This window comes from Motacilla alba, chromosome 13 (genome assembly GCF_015832195.1).
Source record: "Motacilla alba alba isolate MOTALB_02 chromosome 13, Motacilla_alba_V1.0_pri, whole genome shotgun sequence".
Lineage (NCBI taxonomy): Eukaryota > Metazoa > Chordata > Aves > Passeriformes > Motacillidae > Motacilla > Motacilla alba.
The window spans coordinates 9647234-9669084 of NC_052028.1; the positions used below are offsets into that span (position 1 = coordinate 9647234).

General features: G+C 42.8%; 1 protein-coding gene across 3 annotated transcripts in view; it reads right to left on the reverse strand.

Annotated features, from left to right (window-relative positions):
- Positions 1–340: 340 nt before the first annotated feature.
- The window catches only part of TRPC7 (transient receptor potential cation channel subfamily C member 7), a 73862-nt gene continuing 52351 nt past the window's right edge, over positions 341–21851 (reverse strand). The window contains exons 6-13 of one of the 3 annotated variants that reach the window (XM_038150584.1): positions 19918–20151; positions 17840–18002; positions 11402–11597; positions 8253–8474; positions 5779–5859; positions 4044–4097; positions 2738–2813; positions 341–2035 (exon numbers count right to left, since the gene is read on the reverse strand). In XM_038150584.1, coding sequence (XP_038006512.1) covers positions 1893–2035; positions 2738–2813; positions 4044–4097; positions 5779–5859; positions 8253–8474; positions 11402–11597; positions 17840–18002; positions 19918–20151 — 1169 coding nt within the window. In that variant the 3' untranslated portion in view covers positions 341–1892. Of the gene's footprint in view, positions 2036–2737; positions 2814–4043; positions 4098–5778; positions 5860–8252; positions 8475–11401; positions 11598–17839; positions 18105–19917; positions 20152–21851 lie in introns of all 3 variants that reach the window. The other 2 variants (XM_038150582.1, XM_038150583.1) reach the window with 2 other exon arrangements.

The window sequence follows — 21851 nt, forward strand, 5'->3', positions numbered from 1 at the left end:
AAGGTGGGGAGGGGAAAAGTAGTATTGCCATGAAATATATTCCTTCTTATGGAGAAAACTGTATATATATTGGCAAAACTTGCTGTGAGAGACAGCCCAAAGTGCTGAGTAAATACCATTCCCTAGTTTTATTCATTTAAAATGTATTTTAGTTGAGGTGTTGCCTTTGGGCTCTTTCAGGCTTCAGAATGACTATGGTGAAATTACTTTGTATAACGATTTCATTGTTCACATATTGGAGAAAAGCAAAAAAAAAAGGCCATGTAATAGGTAGTCAAAAGATCAAGCAAATATTTCACTCAGTGTACAACAAAATATTATGAGGTAATTTTATTTTGTTTCCATTTTTAGGTAAAAATATTACAGTATACAAGATAATTTTAATAAAGGTAAAAATACAGTATTTTTTTCTCTAAACAGATCTACATACAGTACACTTTTTATTTTGTTTTCTTTCATTTTTGTACAAATATAACTATTATTCTAATAGGCTATATGTATTCTCATCTGGCACTTAAGATCACAGGTCACCTTCTGGCTCTGCTTGCTTGTCTCAGCTGAAACCTAGATGTCATGTTCATTTTATAGGTGTCTCATGTAAACAAACAGTCCAGTTCCATGGTTCCCAAGTAGTAAGGTGTGCTTTAAGTAGTCGAAATCATGTAGCCTACCATGAAAACCCAAGCCATCCATGTTTGTAGTTGTGTTGCACAGACTTACAACTTTCCTGTTGACAAAGTGTGATCCTTCTATTACCACAGCCTTAGAACAGTTTGAATCCTTTTCTCATCCTCGGTAAGAGCCAAAAACATGACAACAATTTCTACAATGATTTTTCCTTTATTTCCTTTTTTTTTTTTTTTTTCTGTCAGAATGTTCAATTGAAACCTTTTTGTACTGATTTCAAGGCTGGAAACTACTGGGCAATGTTCTTTGTGATTCATCTCTCCCTATGGCTTGCAGTTTGACCTCTGGAATCCGAAAGCTGAGCTCAGTTGCATCGCTGTCTCTGGATTAATGTTGTTCTTTGAACTGAATACATTAGCACAAAGTGTTTTATCTCTGGGTATTCCTGGGAAGTGTGTTTCACATCATTACGAATATTTCAGTCCACTGTTGTCGGAGATGGGATCGACTAAAGATAAAAGAGAGGCTAAGTGCATACAAAGAGACCATATCCATCAGCAGACTAGCTAATACAGCTGGAAAAGGTGGACAGGAGTGTTTGGCTGGAAATCCTTTCATCAGGTTAAAGGATAATTTACCCCACAAGCTTGATTTCATTTTTCCAATGCTGTCAGTGTCTACTTGTTGTTTACTGCCTTGGTCACTTCAGCAGATGATTTCTCATCAGCTTTTCATTAGCCACAGTGCTGATCAAAGTTATATTCAGGGTTGCCAAAGTTATATTCAGGGTTGCCAAAGTTATATTCAGGGTTGCCAATGTAAACATAAAAGGAGAGTACACACCCAAGAATAGGAATTTAAAAAATTTTGCAGGGTATATGCTTGGCAAATTTTTTCTTCAGGCTTCACCCATTCCAGGTCAGCACAGACTCTGTTGGTGTTAATGAGCACAGTCTTCTCTGGAGTCAGATGAATGAAGATCTGGCTTTTTTTTTGCCTTTAATTGGAGGTGCCTTCTCCATGGTGCATCTGTTTCTGATGTCGAGGGGCATAGATTTTTGCCATTAAGTCACTTTTGTATCAGAAAAGATTGAACTGGTCACTCACCAAGTGCAGGAGAAACGCAAAGTGCTCCTACCAACACTTGCTTGTCAGCAAAAGCTGAGTGTGCAGTACCCATCTTTCACATGTTTGTTGCCCTCCTAAGATGCTGGTTGAGAATGAGCAATGTTTAGAAAACAAGTTGTCTTTCTCTGTATTCTCCATCAAATGTCCTTATTTAAGGTCTTCCCAAACTTGTCGCTCAGCTGCTGTATTAGTTTTGCCAGCTCACCAGTAGCTTGGGACTTTTCCTCTAAGAGTTCATAGCGGAGACTGGAAATATCTTGTTTGATTTCTTTAAGTTCTCCTGAAAGAGGAAAATGTTCTTGTTAGCCATACTGAACCAAGTCAGTAATCCCTATGGTTCCAAGACCTGAGAGAGCAATATTTGCAGTGTGTTTGGTTAGGAACGTGTGTGGAGCTGCATTTGATCTCCCTGCATTAAACACACAATATCTGTAGTGACACCAACAGCAACAGCAAACATGTGTGGAGAGTTCATGTTTCTTTCTCAAATTTGTTCTCTCTCCACAATCTGATCTCCACCTACACAGGGTATTTGCAGGAGGGTAGTTAAGAGGTGTTAGAGGTTCCTTTCCATCTGCACACAAATCCCACATGCCACCAAAGCAATATGGAACTGAATCCCATTCAAAACAGGTCCTTGGGGCAGGCCTGGGCAGGGCAGTCACAAAATGCTTCATCTGGACACCAAGGTAAGCTTGGGTGTTGGCAATACCCTGGTAGTTGTAAAGGAAGGAGAGCTAGAGCTACAGGGGTGAGCAGGCTGGGTGAAGATCCGGTGAGATGTGTGTTCTGCTAAGGACAAGCAAGGACCTGGAATTTCAAGGGCACAAGGGTGGCTCAGAGCCAGCACTGCTCACCTGAGTGTGAGCATGAGCAAGCTCTCTACAGAGCATCTTAACTAAGCTCAACCCTCGTACTGGCCAGATCAGCAGCAATATCAGCACATGCTCCTTAGGTGGGTCAGTTATAAAATTCCACTTGCCTTCATTGACCTCGTCGTTTTCCCGGTCAACCTGAGCCTTCAGCACGTAGCGCTTAATCAGCCGCTTCATGATCTTCTGCAAGGAGGACAGAAACACTCCTTTAGTGGGAGACTCACATGCCAGACTCATTATGAGCAACTCAAACATCTGGTTTCACTAGGGATGTTTTATTATTGTTATTTTTTCCCATTTATTTTACATTTTATATGGTGAACATTGCACTGCAGTAGTTGATTGACAGCCACTCAATCATGACCCCACATATGAAGCACTTTGGGGTTCTTTGTGGGATGCATGTGAATGTAGAGCATGTCCCACAGACAGAAAGAAAACACGGATGATCCAATAGAAAGCTGAGGAAATGGGTTCCAGAGCCTTCTTTTAGCATGTTGCTGTCTAATAGTACTTTACAGGAAGACATAAGTGGTTAATTAATGATGTTAGCAAACTCGCTCACAGTGCAGCTGACCTGAGGTTCACAGAAAGACTCTTGTCATGGGGTTTTTAAGAGAAAATAAATTTAGAGAAGGACAGAGAAAAGTGAGTTTGAACAAAGGCAGGGAACTTGGCTTAAGGGAGAAAAGTTTCTTATGAAAATGATGGATTTTAAGAAACATATATGGTGAAAAATATAAAGCCATGTAAACATACAAAATGGAAGATTGTTAGTAAGGAAGAGTAAGTATGGAAATAGACGATAGCTATGGATATGAGCTTGCAATGTGCTATTGTTCCAAAAATGTCTGAGTTCCATTAATCTAGAAGGAAAATAACTTTGGCAGTCGTGGGCTGCACTGGGATACTGCTGATGGCCCCATCTTCACTGTGGAAAAGACACCCCAGTGGGGAAAAAAATCTCATAATAAAAAACTATAAAGGAAAAAAGGAATAAAAATATATACACATAAAAAGAACTGCTCTCTCAGAGACAGAGATTTACATACATCCTCTGCAAACACCAAACACAGTGTCTTTGATTGACCAGATGTCCAGAGTTAAAGGAGAAGCCTCTCCCAGCATGGACTCACTTCTCCACAGAGCAATCACATCTCTGCTTGGAACATCTGAAAAATGCTACAAAGGGTATGAAGTTAAGAAAACAGTACACCTGCTCTTTTTTTCTGACTAGCCAAGTAAGGATTATAGCAGTGCAAAAGGCTCGTGGGGATCAGAGAAGGATCCAGTCATTTGTATATGCCATGCAGCCATGGAATATGGGATGACTAAGACTGTCCTTCATGTCAGAGGCATCTGGCTAAGCAGGTGAGTCACTAAGGCAGCAGAGATGAGGTACAGTGCACCTACGGTGTGCTGGAGATGGCCAAGGTAGTAGAATCCAGAGGGAGGTAGGGCTGTCACCTGAGAAAACATAAATGAAGTAATGTTTGGGGAAAGTAGGGAAATCCTGGATCCAAAAATAAGTAATTTTCTTCCAGAGCAGAAGTCAGAGGAAATTTAGACTAAAACAAGGAATTAGAACACAGGTTCTTACTACATGGAAAAAAATGATACAGAACCTCTCCTTACACCAGTTCCCATATTCTCTTTGATAAAGATATCATTTTCCCTAGACTAATTTATTCTCAAATCATGGCAGCTGTATTGACTTGTTTCCCATGCTTTTCAAAATATTGCATGTTTAAATTCTGTATATTTTTGTTATCCCTTTAGAGCACTGTTGATATGTAGTCTTAAGTACACAGACTGCAGAGACTGCAGATACATCCCTCGATAAACACTGCTAAGCTAGAAGCAACTGCTTCAAAGGTTTTCCCAGCTGTAGAAGAAAAAGCTTTCCATTATCACACTGTTCCTTCTTCTTTATGTTCAGATAATCAAGACTATTATATTCTCCTTGTATTATTTGGGCAATTTCTTTCTGCAGCAACCAACTTAGAAAACGTTCTAAGGTAGTTTGAAGACAAACCTGGCATTATTTAAACAAAATAACCGGTACTTATCTTTTTCTATCTATTTTTCAGTCACCTTTGGCTTTTTCAATATTGGAAATAAAGGTCTATTTTACCACAAACACTGGGTGGTCTCATTGAGAAATAGTAGCTACAGGAAGAGAACCAGTCCAGCAGAGGCTGACACATCACCTGTGGGTTTGAATGGATGGGAATGTGTCAGAAGTGCTGAAATGTCACTTTGAGCAGGGCACAATCTCTCATCCCTTTTCCTTTGATAGAATCAAGCCAACTAACTCCAGATGCCAGCAGGAATGCATCCCATTTCTAACTTAGATGTTTAGATACCCCTCCTATTTTGGTAGAAAAGCATGAAAAAAATTAAAAACCAGTAGAAATTTCTTACTGGTCTGCTGAACAGCTTGGAAGCCCATTGTGCTGGAAGCTGTACCAACACAAGACAACCACTTCTGGAATTGCCCTTGCACATTTTAGGCAATTTAACTATTATTTTCCTCATCTGTCTTTAATGTCAGTCCCTTCAGACACATCACTTGCCATCAGATTCCTTTCCACTTTATGCTAAAAGACAAGGCAAAAATTCTGTGGGGCACATTCTGTTTATTGTATTGCCCTGGGACACATCTGCACAAGAAATAACACATCTGCTGGCACAACGCTTGTGCTGGATAGAAAGCTGTGGAACCCTGTGCCACCTCTGCAGCCACAGGGGGGTTCTGAACCGTAGCACATTGCAGGGTTAGCTTGGCAGGACAGCCAAGCCAGAGGAGCACATGCAAATGTTACTGCAGCAGCTGGAGAGATGGCTGAGCCGTGGGGAATGAAATGCTGTCAATGCAAGATGGGAGGAGTAGAGGTTGGGTGATGTGTATTAAGTTAAACACCCTCGAGAGGAATTAATTAGCATGACAAATGCTAACACCATGCGTGTTTCCATGTTGTACAGGCTGCCTTTGTTTCCAAAACACCCCAGCCCAGCCCTGAGCCAGTGCCCAGCCTGGCACATGCCAGGACAGCATGGGCTGGGAGAAGGCAAACGTGATTCTTGCAGGGGAGGGCTGGGCCCTGACACACCTCTCCCCTGGCTCCTGCTTTCATGCTGTGATTACCTGGTATCTCGTGGGCTTGGTGTAAGCGTTCTTCCCAGAAAAACTCTCTGTGTTTTGAATGCTAGAGTGAAAACGAACTTTCTGAAATTATAAAACATCATGACATGGTTAAATCAATGATAGCTTCTCATACCCAGACAGCCCCAAACCAGGCAGAGCTTTAGAAGAACAGTAGGAAATAGTTCTATGCACAGTAGAGTAAAAGCCAGAACATTCAGGCCAAAAAAGGAAATTTTTGGAGGACAGAAAAAACAAAAAGTATACACAAATTAATGGAAAAAAATGTGGATTCTAAATTATCTAGACAGAAATGGTATTCACACACAAGTTTTAGACAACAAGGTGTTAAGAAGCACAAAATACTTTTATCTTAATGAGGCTGATGCTTATCAATTCAGAACACAAGAAAGATAACTACTTGTATGTGGAAAGAACAAGATTGTGGTACAAAACCAAACTCTGAAACACAAGTGATTTTCATGGGTCCTTTTAAAACAGCAGTACCCTTTGCTATTTCTTTTGGGTCAAGAAAAATATACATTTTTTAAACAGGCAATTTTATTTTTATCAGAGGCATGACAGCTCTAGAAGCTTCCAAGGAGACATTTCTGGACACTACACACAAAATTTGTTGGAGGTTACTTTGACTGTAATCCACCTCTGTGGTTTTTGATCCAATACTAACAACAACAACAACAAAAATCACTTATTCAAGGAATAAACATCATAGACTTCTGCATCTATATGAAATTGTAGAGGGGAGGCCCTGGATAAGGGCTTTTCTTCTCTGGTTGAACCAGAGATTCTGATTATTTTTTTTCTTTCAAATCAGGATGTTTATAATGATTAGATTAAAAGTCTGAAGTAATAGTGTAATTTAAAAAAAATTTATTTCTTACTCATCAGGTGTATCATGAGCTTACAGAGACTCTTGAAGATGATATGTGAACAAAATCAATAGGCAAGCAAGAAATGATTGATATTCTTAATTGTTTATGCTAAAGCCATGGAAAATATGAATTTTGCATGAGTTCCATGAAAAAGGGAAAGCCAGACACTTTCTCTCATCTGGCTTGGGGAAGGAGAGGCTTAGAGAAAATGTTATTACTCTGTTTTACGCTTTGAAGCAGAAATTAAATTTCAAACAAAGAGAGCTTAGTGCAGTCTGATTCAAATAAAATTTTAAAAATATTTAAAAATCATTATTTGAGGTAGTTGAAGGAGAAACACTTCTTTCATTTTGAGACTCCACTGTTCTAGTGGTTCTTCCAGTAATCAATAGCAGTGTTAGATGAATTTGTAGACATGCTTGTCTATCTCAGCAATGCTCCCCATGTTGATAGTTAAATTATTGGATAATACAGAGTAAACCCCATGGACAGACTTCTCCCTTCAGTGTAGGTGCTGGCAGAGAGTGGGTGAGCACCAGACCTGAGCAATTCTCTCAAACTCCTGGGAGGATGATCCTCTTTGGAGGCTGTGGGCTTTGCCTGGAGCTGCAGGGCTCATGAGCTGAAGTGCTTACCATGACCTGGAGGGCTCACCACAAGCTGGATGTTTCACCATGACCTGGGGGGCTCCCCAGGAGCTGGGGGGCTCACAGTGAGCTGGAGGGCTCACCATGACCTGGAGGGCTCACCACAAGCTGGACAGTTCACCATGAGCTGGGGGGCTCCCCAGGAGCTGGGGGGCTCACAGGACCTGGAGAGCTCACCACAAGCTGGATGGTTCACCATGAGCTGGGGGGCTCACAGTGAGCTGGAGGGCTCACCATGACCTGGAGGGCTCACCACAAGCTGGATGTTTCACCATGAGCTGGGGGGCTCCCCAGGAGCTGGGGGGCTCACAGTGAGCTGGAGGGCTCACCAGGACCTGGAGGGCTCACCACAAGCTGGATGTTTCACCATGACCTGGGGGGCTCAGTTGTTTGCTCCTCCAAGAGATCCAGGCAGACCTTAAAGCAGCCTACATGTCCCAAAGGCAAATTCTGCAAAGTTTCCTCCAGCTTCCCTTCCCCTCTCCTCAGTCTCCCTTCCAAGGTTACAGCTGAGGGTGGGCTGCACACATCTCAACTGGAGAATGCCACCCTGTTGTCCCCTCTCTGGGCAGTGTCACACAGCTCAGCTGGGAGAGCCTGGAACAACGGCCCTGAGCCAGACAAATTGTGAGCCTGTCTGTGCCTGTCCTTCTCCCCCTCTCTCTGACCTTGCTTATTTGGCCTTGGAGTGCCTGCTTTTACAGAAGTTTAAAAAGTGCCTTCTTTTGTAAAGATTGCCCTTTCCCTGATGGGTGCAATGAGGCCAAACCTTTGGGAGGACCCTCTGCTTGCAATGGGATAGAACAACGGGCAGTGGTGAAGTCCAGTGAGGGGCTGTGCTGTCCCCACAGTCCCTGTGTACCGTGCAACCCCCTCCAGAAGCTCTCTGCCATGAATCCTTTCCACAAAGAAGCTGAAAAGTGGAAATAAAACATACCCGTTTTTTGGAGTTCAGCATCCCCATCTCAAGGTCATTTTCACAGTTTTTGGCCTTAGATTTGCAGAGTTTTATGAGGCACATTTTTATTCTCAGTATGAGATAATAAAATGATTTAGGGCTTGGCACTAGATTAAAAGGAGCAGGTAAAGTCCTTCCTTCATCAAAGTAGGATAGCCAGAGCTTGGCACGTGCAAACTTCCACTCCACATCTGCGTCCTCCTTGGGAAGGGAAGACGGAAAAACAAATCAACACCCAAATTAGAAATTAGGAAGGAATTTAGCTCTGACCAGGACAAACATACAGGTAGGAGTTAACTACAACCAAATCCTGCCTCCCAGAACAAGGCCCCTGCACAAAGCATGCATTTGTAAGCTTCTCTGTGGTAATTTCAAAACAAGGAAAATTTAAACAAAGTGATGCATAATCAGAGCATATGTGTGTTCCAAATATTAGACTATTTCCTTGTATATCAAAGGGGTTGTCTCAGTAACAATCTGGGGTTTTTTGCTATGCTGATAAATTAATGTGTCAGAACATAGAGACATGGAAAGCAGAAGAAACTTTTATGAGCACAACAGCAGCAAAGGCTGTCTGTGATGAACTGCAATGCTCTGTGCCATCTGTTACCACTGCACTGGCCAGGAGTCCTCTTAGGGAGGCTTGGACTCTGCTTTTTTCTATCATCAGCTGATTTCCTCTTGGGTCCTGTCTGTATTTACCACCGTGTATCCCTATACATCTCAATTCTCCTACTATTCACCTCCTGCCCCTGATGAAGGTGGAGAAAAACTCCATCATTCAGTGTCTGTGAATTGCCAAAGTGGGCCAGGATCACTTCCAAGTAACAAGGGCAAGGTTAGCAAATATTTTATGGAGGAAATTGTTCACTTGGCATTTATGCAGAAGGATGATCAGGGCCATGCACCAGGAGCATTTATCAGGCAGAAGAAAGGATGAGATACAGCTGCTGTACTGCCGTGTTCATTGTGGCTTACATGGAGGGCAGAAGCAGCAGCAGAGGTGTGGATCTGCCAGCTCCCTGTCCTCGTGTACATCTGTGTTCTGCTGGAATTCACAACCTCTGATTACCCTGTACCTCTGGAACCTGCTCAGGAACTGCCGTGACACCATGGAGACCAATTCTGCCACAGCTACAGCAATGTGTCTCCACCAGAGCAGCAGCATTCCCTTCTGCCATTTGCTGTTCTCATGGGTTGCACCTCACAGAACCCTTAAGGTGAATTACAGAGCAAGCCACTAGTGAACAGTTCTGTTGCCTTCCTGTTAAGCAGTTAAAAGTACTACTGATGGGAGTAGCTCTTTTCCATGGCTAGCAAAAGGCTTTCTTTCCATAAATCCAAATTTGTCAGGAAGCACCAATTCTTGAGGCATAAACACAAAAAACCAGAAGCAGCAAAGAGAAATGTTTAATGGAAGGCAGGAAAGTATGGTCTTGTCACTCCAGCTAATAGCAAACCATCTGCTCACTGACCATAATGGAATTTAATTCCTTAGTAATGTCCATCCTAGGACATTGTTGGCATTGCTCTGGTCAGACAAACACTTTGGCAATAGGGACTTCCTCTGCAGTCAGTCACCACCCCTGGGGATATTGAAAGATGTGTAGATGTGGCACTTGGGGACATGGTTTGGTGGTGGCCTTGGCCACCTGGATGAATGGTTATAGGTTTTTCCCAACCTATATGACTCAGATTCTACAAGTCTCTTTCATCTTCACAGAGATTCACAGAGAGTTCTTGAAATCTCACACTAGGGAGTACTGAAATTAATTATTATGAGAAGAACTAGTTTTTCTTCAATTAGGAGGATCTGGGCCAAACACTCAACACTTGTTCTGCTTGCTGATACTTACAAGCAATCTTTAACAAAATTTTGAAACTTTGCATGCAATCCAGAAGGATGACAAACCATTCTGCCAAGGAAATGGCTTTCACAAAGTTTAAACTGGAAAGTTAATACAGGCTATCTATTCAGATATTTTCAGAAATCCTTTTTTCTTCAAGAGCATCTCTGTCTACTACAATAAGCTAGAAAATGCAGAAAGAGGCTGAGACCCCTTCTGAAGTAAAACTTGTTTCAGGTGAATAGGATTCAGGAAATTGCTTGATCCTCTGTGATTAGAAACCTTTGGAGAAATGACTCTGCTTTCTGCAGTCCTGAAAGGTTCTGGGGCAGAGAGCATATGTAAGGTCTCTCTGACATTTAGACTCAGTTACAGCATGCACAGATAGAGTTATATTTGTACTACTGTTCATGGATGAATCAGACATTACAGTGAGAAAATATTTTCAGCCCTGGCCTTTTTCAATGTCAGGTTTTGAGGGGAGATTAGGACAAGTAATTACTACAAACCCAACTGCAGAAGTTTGACATTTAACAAATCAGAAGTAAAAGGTGACTCAACATTAACATTATCCAAATAATGTATTTTTTTCTGCCTTTATTTAGATTAGCAGAGAGTTGTTTATGTCCAAAGCATTTAGCAAATCCACTCTGCTAATAGCCACACTACTGAACAGGGCTGGGTAAACCCTGCAAAACCAATTAATATTCCTTGAGGGCTCTGTTTATATGCTTTAAAAGACAGTGTTTGTAAATCTCCACAAAGTCATGTTTTGCAGACCCTAAAGACTCTTCAAAAAAATTGTATCAAGTTTTATGCCTGGTAATTGGACAATATGGAATTTCTAAACATTTTCATGAATGCACATGAGCTTCAGATCTACATGGGCTGGAGTGTTTAAGCAGTAGGGAACAGGGCGAAAAGTCAGAAGAAATATTACTCTGTCATAAGCAAACAATGCAGCTAAGGCAACACACATGGATAAATTATCATAACCAACACGGAATAAAAAATATCACAAGCCACTTTCATTAAATACGTGTAAAGGAAATTTGGTTTACTCACAGAGGGTCATTAAAAACAAAGAAGCTGAAATAGTTCTAGAAATGATTCATTGTTGATTATTAATTCAATCATAATTTGGAGACAGACTGTTATACCATGTATGATGTTTTCGGGATTCTAACCTTGGATGTAGAGTAAACTACAGCCTCCTTGGGTTTTTAGCATTTTCATTAACAGTAAAAATTAAGTTTGAGTTTGTAATCTGATTGATCTTACCTCAATTTCCTGATAGGAGTTGTTGATCATGGCTATTAGCATATTAAGCAGCACAACCACCATAGTCACGTTATATACTCCATAGAGTACATATCCAATATTCTCAATGAATTTATGGTCGTACTTCAGCACCACAGATATCACTTCAGATAAGCCAAATATTGACCAGAATAAGGTTTTAAAACTTTCTTCTACCCTAAAAATAAAACAAACAATCTCTTTATAGAGTTGACACTGGGTTAGCCAGGCCACATGCTAATAATTAAAGCAGCAATCCACAAATATAAATATACCTTGGCACAGTTATTGCAACCCATTATCCATCACCCAGGGATGTGCCAAATCACATTTCCTGATTTGATAAAGAAATATGATTTCTGATTAATACTACAAAGTTACAGTGTGCCCTGATTTGCTCCATCTGTTCTTATCAGGTGCATTACACTTGGATTTTGTGTCCCTAATAGGGATGACAAATCCATGGGCAACTTGCAGTTCGAAACTTTTTATGTAGGGCTTTTTCTTTCACTCACTCACTCACTCATTCACTCACTCTTTTTTCATCCCAAGAAGATAGAACCAAGTCTGACCTCCTTCTATGCAGTTTCCAGGGCAGGAGAGAAGCATGTCTTTTACCCAGGAGAAAGGATTGAAAAGTTCTGCATTGTGGCATTAACATAAAGAACACAGAGTGCAAATATAGTCAGACCATAGTCTGATTTTCTTCCCATCCTGCTTTGGGACTCCAAACATGTCAGACACCCAAGAATTCGTAGGAAGAAATTGGATTTAAGGAGTGGTAGAAGATGTTGCAGAGAGGCATTTCAATTTGATTATTATCCTTGCTTGAGAGCAGAAAGGAGCAAGAGGAAAATTAAAAGGTTGAAAGATAGGAAAAAGAGGAATAAGCCAATGACAAAGAGAAGTGGGGCTGGGAAGAATGAAGCTGGACTAACAGGTCAAAAGGAGAGTCTGATCCAAGGAGTTGGGGCTGTAACAGGGGAGGGGAGCAGCCACAGCTGAAAAGGACAGAAGGAGGAGGAGGAGGAGGAGGAGGAGGAGGAGGGATGCTGGCACATTTTGAAAGAAGCATTTTGCCTAATATTTAACTTAGAAGGCATTTTGCCTTTGCTGAGCAATCCTTAGCCTGTTAACAGTTAATTGCTTCCTTTCTCCTTCTGCCTGCCAGGAGGTAACACCTTCAAATGAAACAATGCCATATAAAAATTATTTTGAGGAAATGTTTTTTACCAGGGTGGCAGACTAATCCTGCTAAATCTGTTTATAAGAGCAGCTTATAGACACAAACCATGGCATATTCAACAGGAAAAATAAACATTACATCAATTCCAGTGTCAATTACACCATTCATAAAAGCAACAGAAATTGATTTCAACCCTTTGAAAGGCTGGTGCAGATTCCCGGTCAGCTCCTTTCTGCTGCAGCAAACTGGTTTTCAATTCTCATCATAATTTGTGGTACTCCATAGCTCATTTACAAGTAGTAGTAAAACTGCAGTAAAGAGTATAATATTTACTCTGTATATTGTTTTGTGGGGACTAACCGTGAGTGGTGTTTCAAATAAATGTTGCACAGCTTCCTGGATGCCCAGAGTCACTGATGCCCCACTCCTTGACCCCTGTTGCTCTGCAGGGCTGCAGAGATTCCCTTGGGGGATCTCTGACCGTGTTACACTCAGGTGCCATTCCTTTTCCACCTGCTTTTTCTGTCCTGTAACACTCTGCTCTGTTCTCCTGCTCTCATCTGCAGCCGAGCTGACCTGGCATTAATGTGTCAGACTCCCTGCCCTGTGCAGTGGCAATCTGGCCACTGCTTCTTCAATAGATGCTTTCCAGTTCAGGAACACATATTACATAAATGATCTTTGGCATTGCAACCCACCACCGAGGTGATTTCCCAAACTAATAAAAACCATAACTCCAGCCTTGAGCTCAGCTGCACCCTGCTATTAACCTTCCTTTTTAATTTAGAAAGGTTCCCTCATTTTTCCACCCTGCTGGCAGACTTTAATACAATGTGTCAGCTCTGCTCCTTTTCTGCAGCTTGAACATTGACCTCTCTACTCGAACAGTGCCAGATTCTCCTTGAAAAGTAAACGGAGAGCTGTGAGCAGCCTTGACCACCCTGAGCCCCAGAGGTAAGGGTGGGGTGCCAGGTTCCTCTGTCATGTCCATAAACCTGATTTCCAGTGTCAGGTGAGGGACCAGTGCCCGTGGTTGTGAGACTGAGAGGCTGCTGGAGAGGCTGACCTTACCTGTAGCACCAAAATGATGTTTAGCAGTGCCCCCAGGCAGATGCTGGTATCTCTCTGTCAGAGGAAATTATTTAAGACCTTGTACCAGTCCATCCCTACCCTTCAAAAAGGCTGGATGACTCTTTCCTTCTCCCTTTTAGATTATTGCCAGGTTGCACGAGATTTGGCACAAGTTGCAGGGAACATCAGTTGGGCTTTTTGTCTTTTTTTCAAGAACATCTCGCTAAAACATGAGAGGAGGATGTTGGGAGCCAAGTTCTCAAAGATTCCAAGATGCCAGTGTGTCCTTGTTGCCAGCTAAGCAATTTACCCCCTTCCTGCAAGGTCAGCAGGTGTTTTATCCTTCTCAAAGGCAAACAAATGAAGGATTTGGGAAGTCAGGTGTCCTGCCCAGGCTGACAGCTCCTGGCAGCAGGAGGGTCTGGCAGTGACAGATTGGCAGATGCTCCCTGTGGAGGTGGCTGTGCAGCAATCACCCTCTTTACTGTGGTAGAACTGACTGCACTGGGGAGACCACAGAGATTGTTAGTTAGTTTGTTTCATTACACTTATTTCAGTAAAATGTAGAGATTTTGCTCTGAGGAAGGTGATGCTTCCTAACAGACCATAGCCAGTTATCTGTGTGCAGATTTTCCTCACTTTTGTATACAGCAGTGTGCTGTTCATCAGAAAGGATCACGGCAAGGCTCTCTCTCTTCCATATCAGTCTTGTGCCCTCCTCTCTAAGAAACCTTAAGGCATCCCTTCAGATTTATCTCCCTAAATGAGTTTGAGAACTAAATCTGCCAAAAAAGCAACACAGTCAATGTAATCTACAAAACTATCACATTTTGACAAAACAAAACAAGTAGAAAAAAGCCTCCAAGCCTGGAAGTAGCTTTGGTGCTGAACAGTGAGTCACATTCCCCTTTGGGGAGAATGAGACAGAAAACCTTGCCTTGTAGCCTTCAGCCTGATTTCTGATGCAGAAAGCAAGATGAACACAATCAGCCTTGCCTCCATTTCGATTTTGTTTGCATAGCATGTTCTTAATTACAGGCTGTTTCAAGAGCTGTGTGCTGTACACAGCATCTGATAAACAGATAAACATAGCTGGCGTGGTGGCAACTGCTGTGGAAATGATCTCTCTTCAGCATTGAAGAACTCACAAAAATTTTTGAAAGTGTATTTAGTTAAATAATTTCTATATTTAACTAGTATGGAGTAAAGACAACTGCATCCTTATTTCCTTTGCTTCCAGAACATCAAAAGGAAAGAAATGACAGAAACTTTGTATAATAACTCAAATCAGAGGCCACTGGGGTGCTATGTGCTTGCTCTGTAGATGAACAGAGAAGAAATTGAGTACACAATTTCAAAGTACAGTAGAAAGGGAGGGCGAAAGTTAAACCAAATATTCACTAACTATTATCATTAGAACTAAGCAAACAATTTCCTCAGCGTACACTCTTTTTTTCTGCTTACATACTGCCCTGGGAAGGTGTGCTTTTCTTAAATGTGTCATTTGAAGTGTTTTAGTGAGCAGCTGTTTGTCTAAGGCTTCCCACTGAGGCAATCCAGGGAGCTGTCAATGCTGTTTGGAACTGCCCACAGTCAATTATGGGCACAAATCCAGTGGGTCTTTTTCTGTCACCACTGTCCAAGTGACCTCTGAGAATTAGAGTTAAATAGTCACATTTCTGATTGCAAAACTTGCTGTAAAATTTCACCCATCCTCATTATAATCCACAAACATGCTCCCAGGAAATGCCTTCTGTGATGTTGCTGCAGTCACAGAAGGGTTATGAGGACACCAAAGTAAGCATTAACCCTTTTTACCCCAGGGATTTTTCAGGGAATGAACAACTGTGATACACAATCTCTAATACTGAAATCTTCCTCCTTTCCATGAGTAAGTTGATGGCAGCAGGAGACCACCACCTCCAGCAAGACCAACAACCAGCCACCCGAAATAGAGCAGGAAGCATTGCTACAACTGGTGTCTGCCCATCTGCCAAAACAACCTTGTAATTAGTTTATTTAAATTGTTTGAGACTGTCTACCTCAGGGCTTCTAGTTTGTTGCATGGAATGTCTAAGAAGGATTTTTGGAATGAATGTAAATCTATTCTCTTTGTTTCACATGATGAAAGGGCTCATTTTCACTGATCATCATTTGGCACTCCTGTGTGTTTAAATAATCAGAAGAAAGTAAGTATTTTTAAAGTCTCTTGCAAATTCTTGAAAGGAAAATTTATGCTCATGTAAGATTTGCTTTATAACGACATGAAGTCCCCCCAGGAAAAGTGGCCAGCAGGCTGAGTTAAGGAGGATCTCTCCCCAGTCCAAATATCCCTTGGGCATCAGAAGCAATCTTTACTCCAGTGAGCAGTCATCATTTTAGTGAATATTTGATCATTATTTCAATCAAAAGACAGTAACTACTGGAAGATGCACTTAGATAATGAGTGCTAATAAGAGAGCTACTGGGCTGAATTGCACCAGTGACTGGAATTTGTCAGTGCTGTTCTCCAGGGATGTGCCTGGGAGATGCCACAAGTGAGGGCTGCTGTGCCACCAGGCACTCAGGGATGGAACTGCCTTGATTCTCATTAAGACTTGTGCTTCAAGGGCATCTTCTTCTTTTTACATCTGAAGAAAGTCACATCCCACACACTCAGTTCTCTTCTCCCTAACTACTGAGCACAGATAGATGTAAATGCATCTGGTCTCACAAATCCTTCCATTAAAATGCACCCTGAGGCTCTGGGAGAGGTCCAGAATGCAAATTTGGCTCAACAAGGGAAAGTAAACATTGTGTTACAGGTTACATGTGGCACAAGAGGGTGGTGTGGTAAAACAGTAAGGCTACAGCCACTTGAAGGACAGAAATGATGCTGGAAAGATCATTTCTCCAAGAGGAGTGATGAGCTTAGCCCCAGGCTCACTGTGTAACTCATTCCAGGATTGACATATCAAATGCAGCACCAAATGTCTGCTGTGCACACAGTAACCACTGTGGGCTCCGGCTCCGTGGCTTGGGAGTGGTTTCCTGGAAGTCAGCTCACAGCAAGGGGAAAACATCCTGCAAGCTTCCCACAGACAGTTGTGTGGGAGGGAAAGCCCCCCCATGTCCCTAAGGCAAGTCAAGGTGGATTTGTGAGACACAAAATGGACTGTCCCAGCGCTCTGCTGGTGCTACATTGCAGTGCAAGGGAGGAGGCTTTCCCCTGGATGCATGGGACACATCCCTCATACTCAGCAGGACTGCCCCCTGCTCTGAAAACTCCTTCAGGACCTCAGCTGTCCCCTACAGGACTGGGACTTGTGTTGGGACTGGACTGGGACTTGGTCCTGGAGAATCGAGACTGCATTTTGCCCTGCCACCAACGGGCTGCAAGTTCAACAGCAGCCTCACCCTGAACCACATTCCATTGGCATTTGCCGACCTCTTTCTCTTCCCAACATCCCTGACAAGGTGAAGGAGGGGTCCCCAGCACAGACAGCTCTGCAGGGCTGGGGGTGCAGGCAGACCCTGTGGGGAGGAGCCTGGTGTGATGCTCTGTGCAGCCTTCACATGGCTCCTGCTGAGGAGCTCCCAGTCAGCACTTGAATCCCACACCCCAGGCACCCTGGGTGGTTTTGCTCTGTTTTGAGCACCATGGCCAGCAGCTGGCTCTGCAGAAGGGCACCCAATAATCACAGCTGCACTGAGATGATGTCCTAAAACAGGTCCCACAATTCCAGAATATTCTGAGTTGGAAGCGACCCACAAGGGCCATTGAGTCCAACTCTTAAATGAATGGCCCCTGTGGGATTTGAGCCCACAATGCTGGCTCTCGGAGAAGAAAGAGCCTTCCTTATTTTACATACATTTCATCTCACAGGTTTAAGAACAGTAATCTTAGGTTTAACTTCTCCACTGCTTCTCTTGACACATCGAACTGAACATCTCACGAAACATTTCCCTGATCTGCTATTTTGATTTCCAGAAATAACCAATTCTGAACTGCTCCTCTCCTTACACTCAGGCCTAGAGCTGGCTCCCAGGGCTGCAGGCTGTGGCACAAGGTTCCCTGTCAAAACCTGGGTGTGATTTCCCCCCAGAGCTGCAGCAGGAAGCAGCAGGGCAGAGGGCCAGCAGGGACAGCCCTGCAGAGCAGCCTCCCGCCCGCGGGTACTCACGTTGTAAACGCGGGGTTGTACTTTGCACCAAGGTAGTAAGAGTAAAGGTTGAACATCCCAATCATGAAGGCTAGGAACACCATGATGAAGATGACCATGAACTTGAAGATATCCTTCACGGTCCTCCCCAGAGAGATCTGCAGGGGGCCGAAGCTTTCGTTGGCTGGAAGAATGTAAGCAATGCGGGAGAAGCTGAGTACCACAGCTATGGCATACAGGCCTTCTGAAATGATCTGGGGATCCGAGGGGAGCCACTTGTTCCTGGCTAAAACAATACATGTACACTGGGTGTTAGTAACAAAAAGGGTTAGGTGGAAGGTGCTGTGATAAATGACCTTTTTCCAGACTCAGTCTTGCATTTGGGTGGGAGTTAAAGAGAAAAAAACAACTGTGGGGCAATTGGGGCAATTGTTCACTGGACCACAACATGCTGTATAAATATGGTGAATTAGTTGTATTTTTCACATGGCAAAGGGAGGAAATTACCAAGTCACTGGGATTTACTGAAGCCACACAATGAAAAAAAACAGCATGGCTTTAAACAAACTTGATATTTTCTGTTTCCTAGTTGAATCAACTGTGCTGTGCTTTCTCCATTTGAAGCTCTTGAGATGGACAACCAAAACCACAACACAGTGGAGTATAACTGTAGATTTGGATACAGGGCACTGAGTCAGTATTTGGAAAGGCAGCATTAGGGAGACCAAGATCTTCTATCCCCACCGTTAGATAAGAAGTTAGGATTTGTTCAGATAAAGCAGGTATAAACATTGTGTACCATTTTCATATTATCTCTAAATTAAAACCAGCTTCTACTCTAGTTACTCTAATATTTTTACTTTAGAAAGCCCCAAATATGCATAATTTACTTAATCTGCTGAAATGTAAACATTTATATTAATATGGCTTATAAGTGTCCTTGCATCAACTCAGGTACTTGATGGAAAGATTTTGACTCACAGCTAAAACATGTGACATCTTCAGGGCCCCAGCAGTAAACTTAGGCATTATTTGCAGTAATCTGAGCCAAAGGAAAAGCAGCAGATGGAGGAATTCACAGGATCTTGTTGGGATATTCTGTTCTGGACCCTTTGCACCTGTTGTGTCATGAACTCACTTCAAATGGGTGAGCAGCAAGGCAGAGAGGAAAAAGCCACAGCATCATCTCCATGGCTCTTGCTGCGTGGGCAGAGAGGGACGCAAGAGGCTGAGCTGGTGGGGCCACCCAGATCCTGTGGCTCTGGAACTGCTCTGGGTCAGGCCCGTGGCTCTGGGGCTGTGTGGGTCTACAGTGGAGGAAGTGCTGCCTCAGCTCTCCTCTCCAGCCCGAGCACAGCAGCAGAACAACCACCTTACAGCCCTGGGGAGCCACTGGCACTGCTTGGTGCCCAGCTCTGGAGCTCCTGCAGCCCCCTGTGAATAAAAATCCCCATGGGTTTTGCCCAGGTGCCATCTAGAGTTTGCAGAGGTGTGCAATGTCTCCAGTCCCCACACCTGTGTGAAGCTCTGTTCATTTCTGTATAGCAAAGGAAAACCATTTCAGCCATCCAAAAGAACATTTTCAAGGCACTGCTGTGCCTTGCATTTCCCAATGTCAGCACTTATAGATGACACAGGCTCTACAAAAATGTAGGTTTTGATGAGCAGCAGCTATTTTTGTTGCAATTCTTATTTATTTTTGTAGAGGTGTTGGATGTAACAGAAATGCAGAGTTATACTGCAGACTCAGATTTTGTGTTTGTTCACACTTTTCCCTCCTCTCTCATTTGGAAAGCCAAGCAGATTAATTCATCTGTAATTTAAATTCTATTCTGTTCACTCAGAGTTCCTGATTATCTGTTGCTCAAGCTACATTTTCAGGATGTGGTTGACCTGAATGTAGCCTGAGCAGAGGCTGAATGAGATTTGGGTCCTTTCTGACTGGTTAGGAAGATGGCTGGAATGGGTAGATCTAGGGAAAATAATTTGGTTTATTTAGAAGAAAACGATATAAATATCACAAAAAGAAAGCTGCTTTCAGTATTGCCACACATTAACTTAAAAGAACAGGAAGCACTAGATAGCAAAAAGCATCTTACCATAGGTAAAGTAAGCAACTTCAGGGGGAAGGGTGACATTATTGAGGTCATCATCCTGAACGTACTGATCTACGTACTGTTGTGCCTCAGAGGCTTTAAGAAAAGCCATGAACCTGGCAGTGAATGATGCCACAAAGATGGACAGCATCCCAAAGTCCAGCAGGTTCCAGAGATGCACCACATATTCACGTGGACCCTCTTCCCAGATCTCCTTGCACTCCGACCATATCATACCTGTGGAGGGAGCAGAGCATCTTTAACTGGCAAACACAGGAGGTGTTTCTGTATTCAGACAGATCTGTTTGTTTCCTGCTTGCAGTGGCTTCTAAGACCAAAGCAAAAGACTCTTCAATTAAACAAATTTATTGAGAATGGCTCATGTCATCTTTTCTTAAAAATTAATACAACCTTTTGTGCTTATGAAGCACTCTCAAAAGAGAAATTTGAATATGAAGAAATCTCAAAATGTCACTATATATGTCAATGAAAAGCTGATTTCTGATGATGACAGAAAAAGCACTGTTCAGAAATTCTGATGACACTAGAAAATTCTACTCCTGATGCAGTTGGAAAAAATGTAGATTTCCCCTCTTGTCCCCAAAATGACCTTCCTACTCCATGGCACTGAAGATGGCACTGCTTGCTCTGCTGCTCTTTTCCTCCTTCCCTAAGATAGTGGGTGTGTCCCTTTTGAGAATGCAAACAGAACTGTTCAGTAGTAAGTTTAGTATGATTAAAAAAGGGTAAGACAGAAATTCTGTCCTTCCAATTTCATAAAGCTCTCTGTATTAAATAATGAATTTCCATACATTAAAGTCTGAACTACCACTTTGAAAACACTGAGTTTAGCCCAAATTTATGATTTCTGACAACAGACTAACAAATAAACCTAAATGCCAAACCCAGTGAATTTAAAGATTTGACATCCACGTCCTGCTGGGAAGAGCTGGAGTGGACAAGTGAATTCAGTCAAAGAGCTCAGGTCAGAATCACCAATTCACCCAACTTTCAATCCCAGCAGGGCTCCAGGGCCGAAATCTTGCTCCTGAATAGCTAAAGTGTTGGAATATTTAACCCACTGATAAATATTTCCTGCGCTCTACCCAGTCTTGTTTCCATGGCAGCAGCAAAATTCACATTTAATCAAGAAGGAGCAGCTCTGCCAATTTCCGTGTGACCTCCTGCAATCTTCTCCTTTCTGTGAGCTCCTTTCATCCTCTCTGCTGGAAGCTCTCGTGGTGTGGCATGTAAATGCTTTTGCTTGGCTACTCCTGAAGCTCCTGGAAGCACGGGGTGTCCCCAGAGGTGCACTGGGAAGTCGGGTTACAGAGAGGGAAACAGGTCACTGGGAATGCAGCCTGAGGTGGAGGAGTGGAGAACTGCTGCTCTCAGTCCTTGTGCGCGGGGAAGGATTTAAAGAGAAAAAGGAAAGCTGAGCTATCCATAGCACCATCAGCCAAGGTCACAGCGAGCCTGTGAGCTCCACAGGCCTGGAGTATCCCTGGAGATGTACCCTGATTTAGGTCTGTCCTGGGAGAGAGCCTGAGCTCTGCAGAATGCTGAGCAGAGGGCAGGAGAGGAGCCTCCCAGCTCTCCTCCTCCATGGTTCTTGGCTGTGTGAAAGCAGGGACTTCATCCCACACTGTCACTCACCATGAGTGAGATTTAATAATAAATAGCCTAAGGGAGAAGGTGGAAGAATTTGTTTCTCAGGAATTTTCCTGGAGCAAGGATGAAATATTAAAGAAACATTTCTACCTTGAAAAAAAAAGCATTCCAGAAATGATGGATAGGAGCCATTAGCCCTGTGCATTACACATGTGTGCTTTATAAAGGTACTAAAGCACTTAAGGAAATATCACATGCATGGTAGCATTGCCCAACAAAGCACTTGTTCACTGATGACCAGAAATTATTCCCATCCAAATTTATTT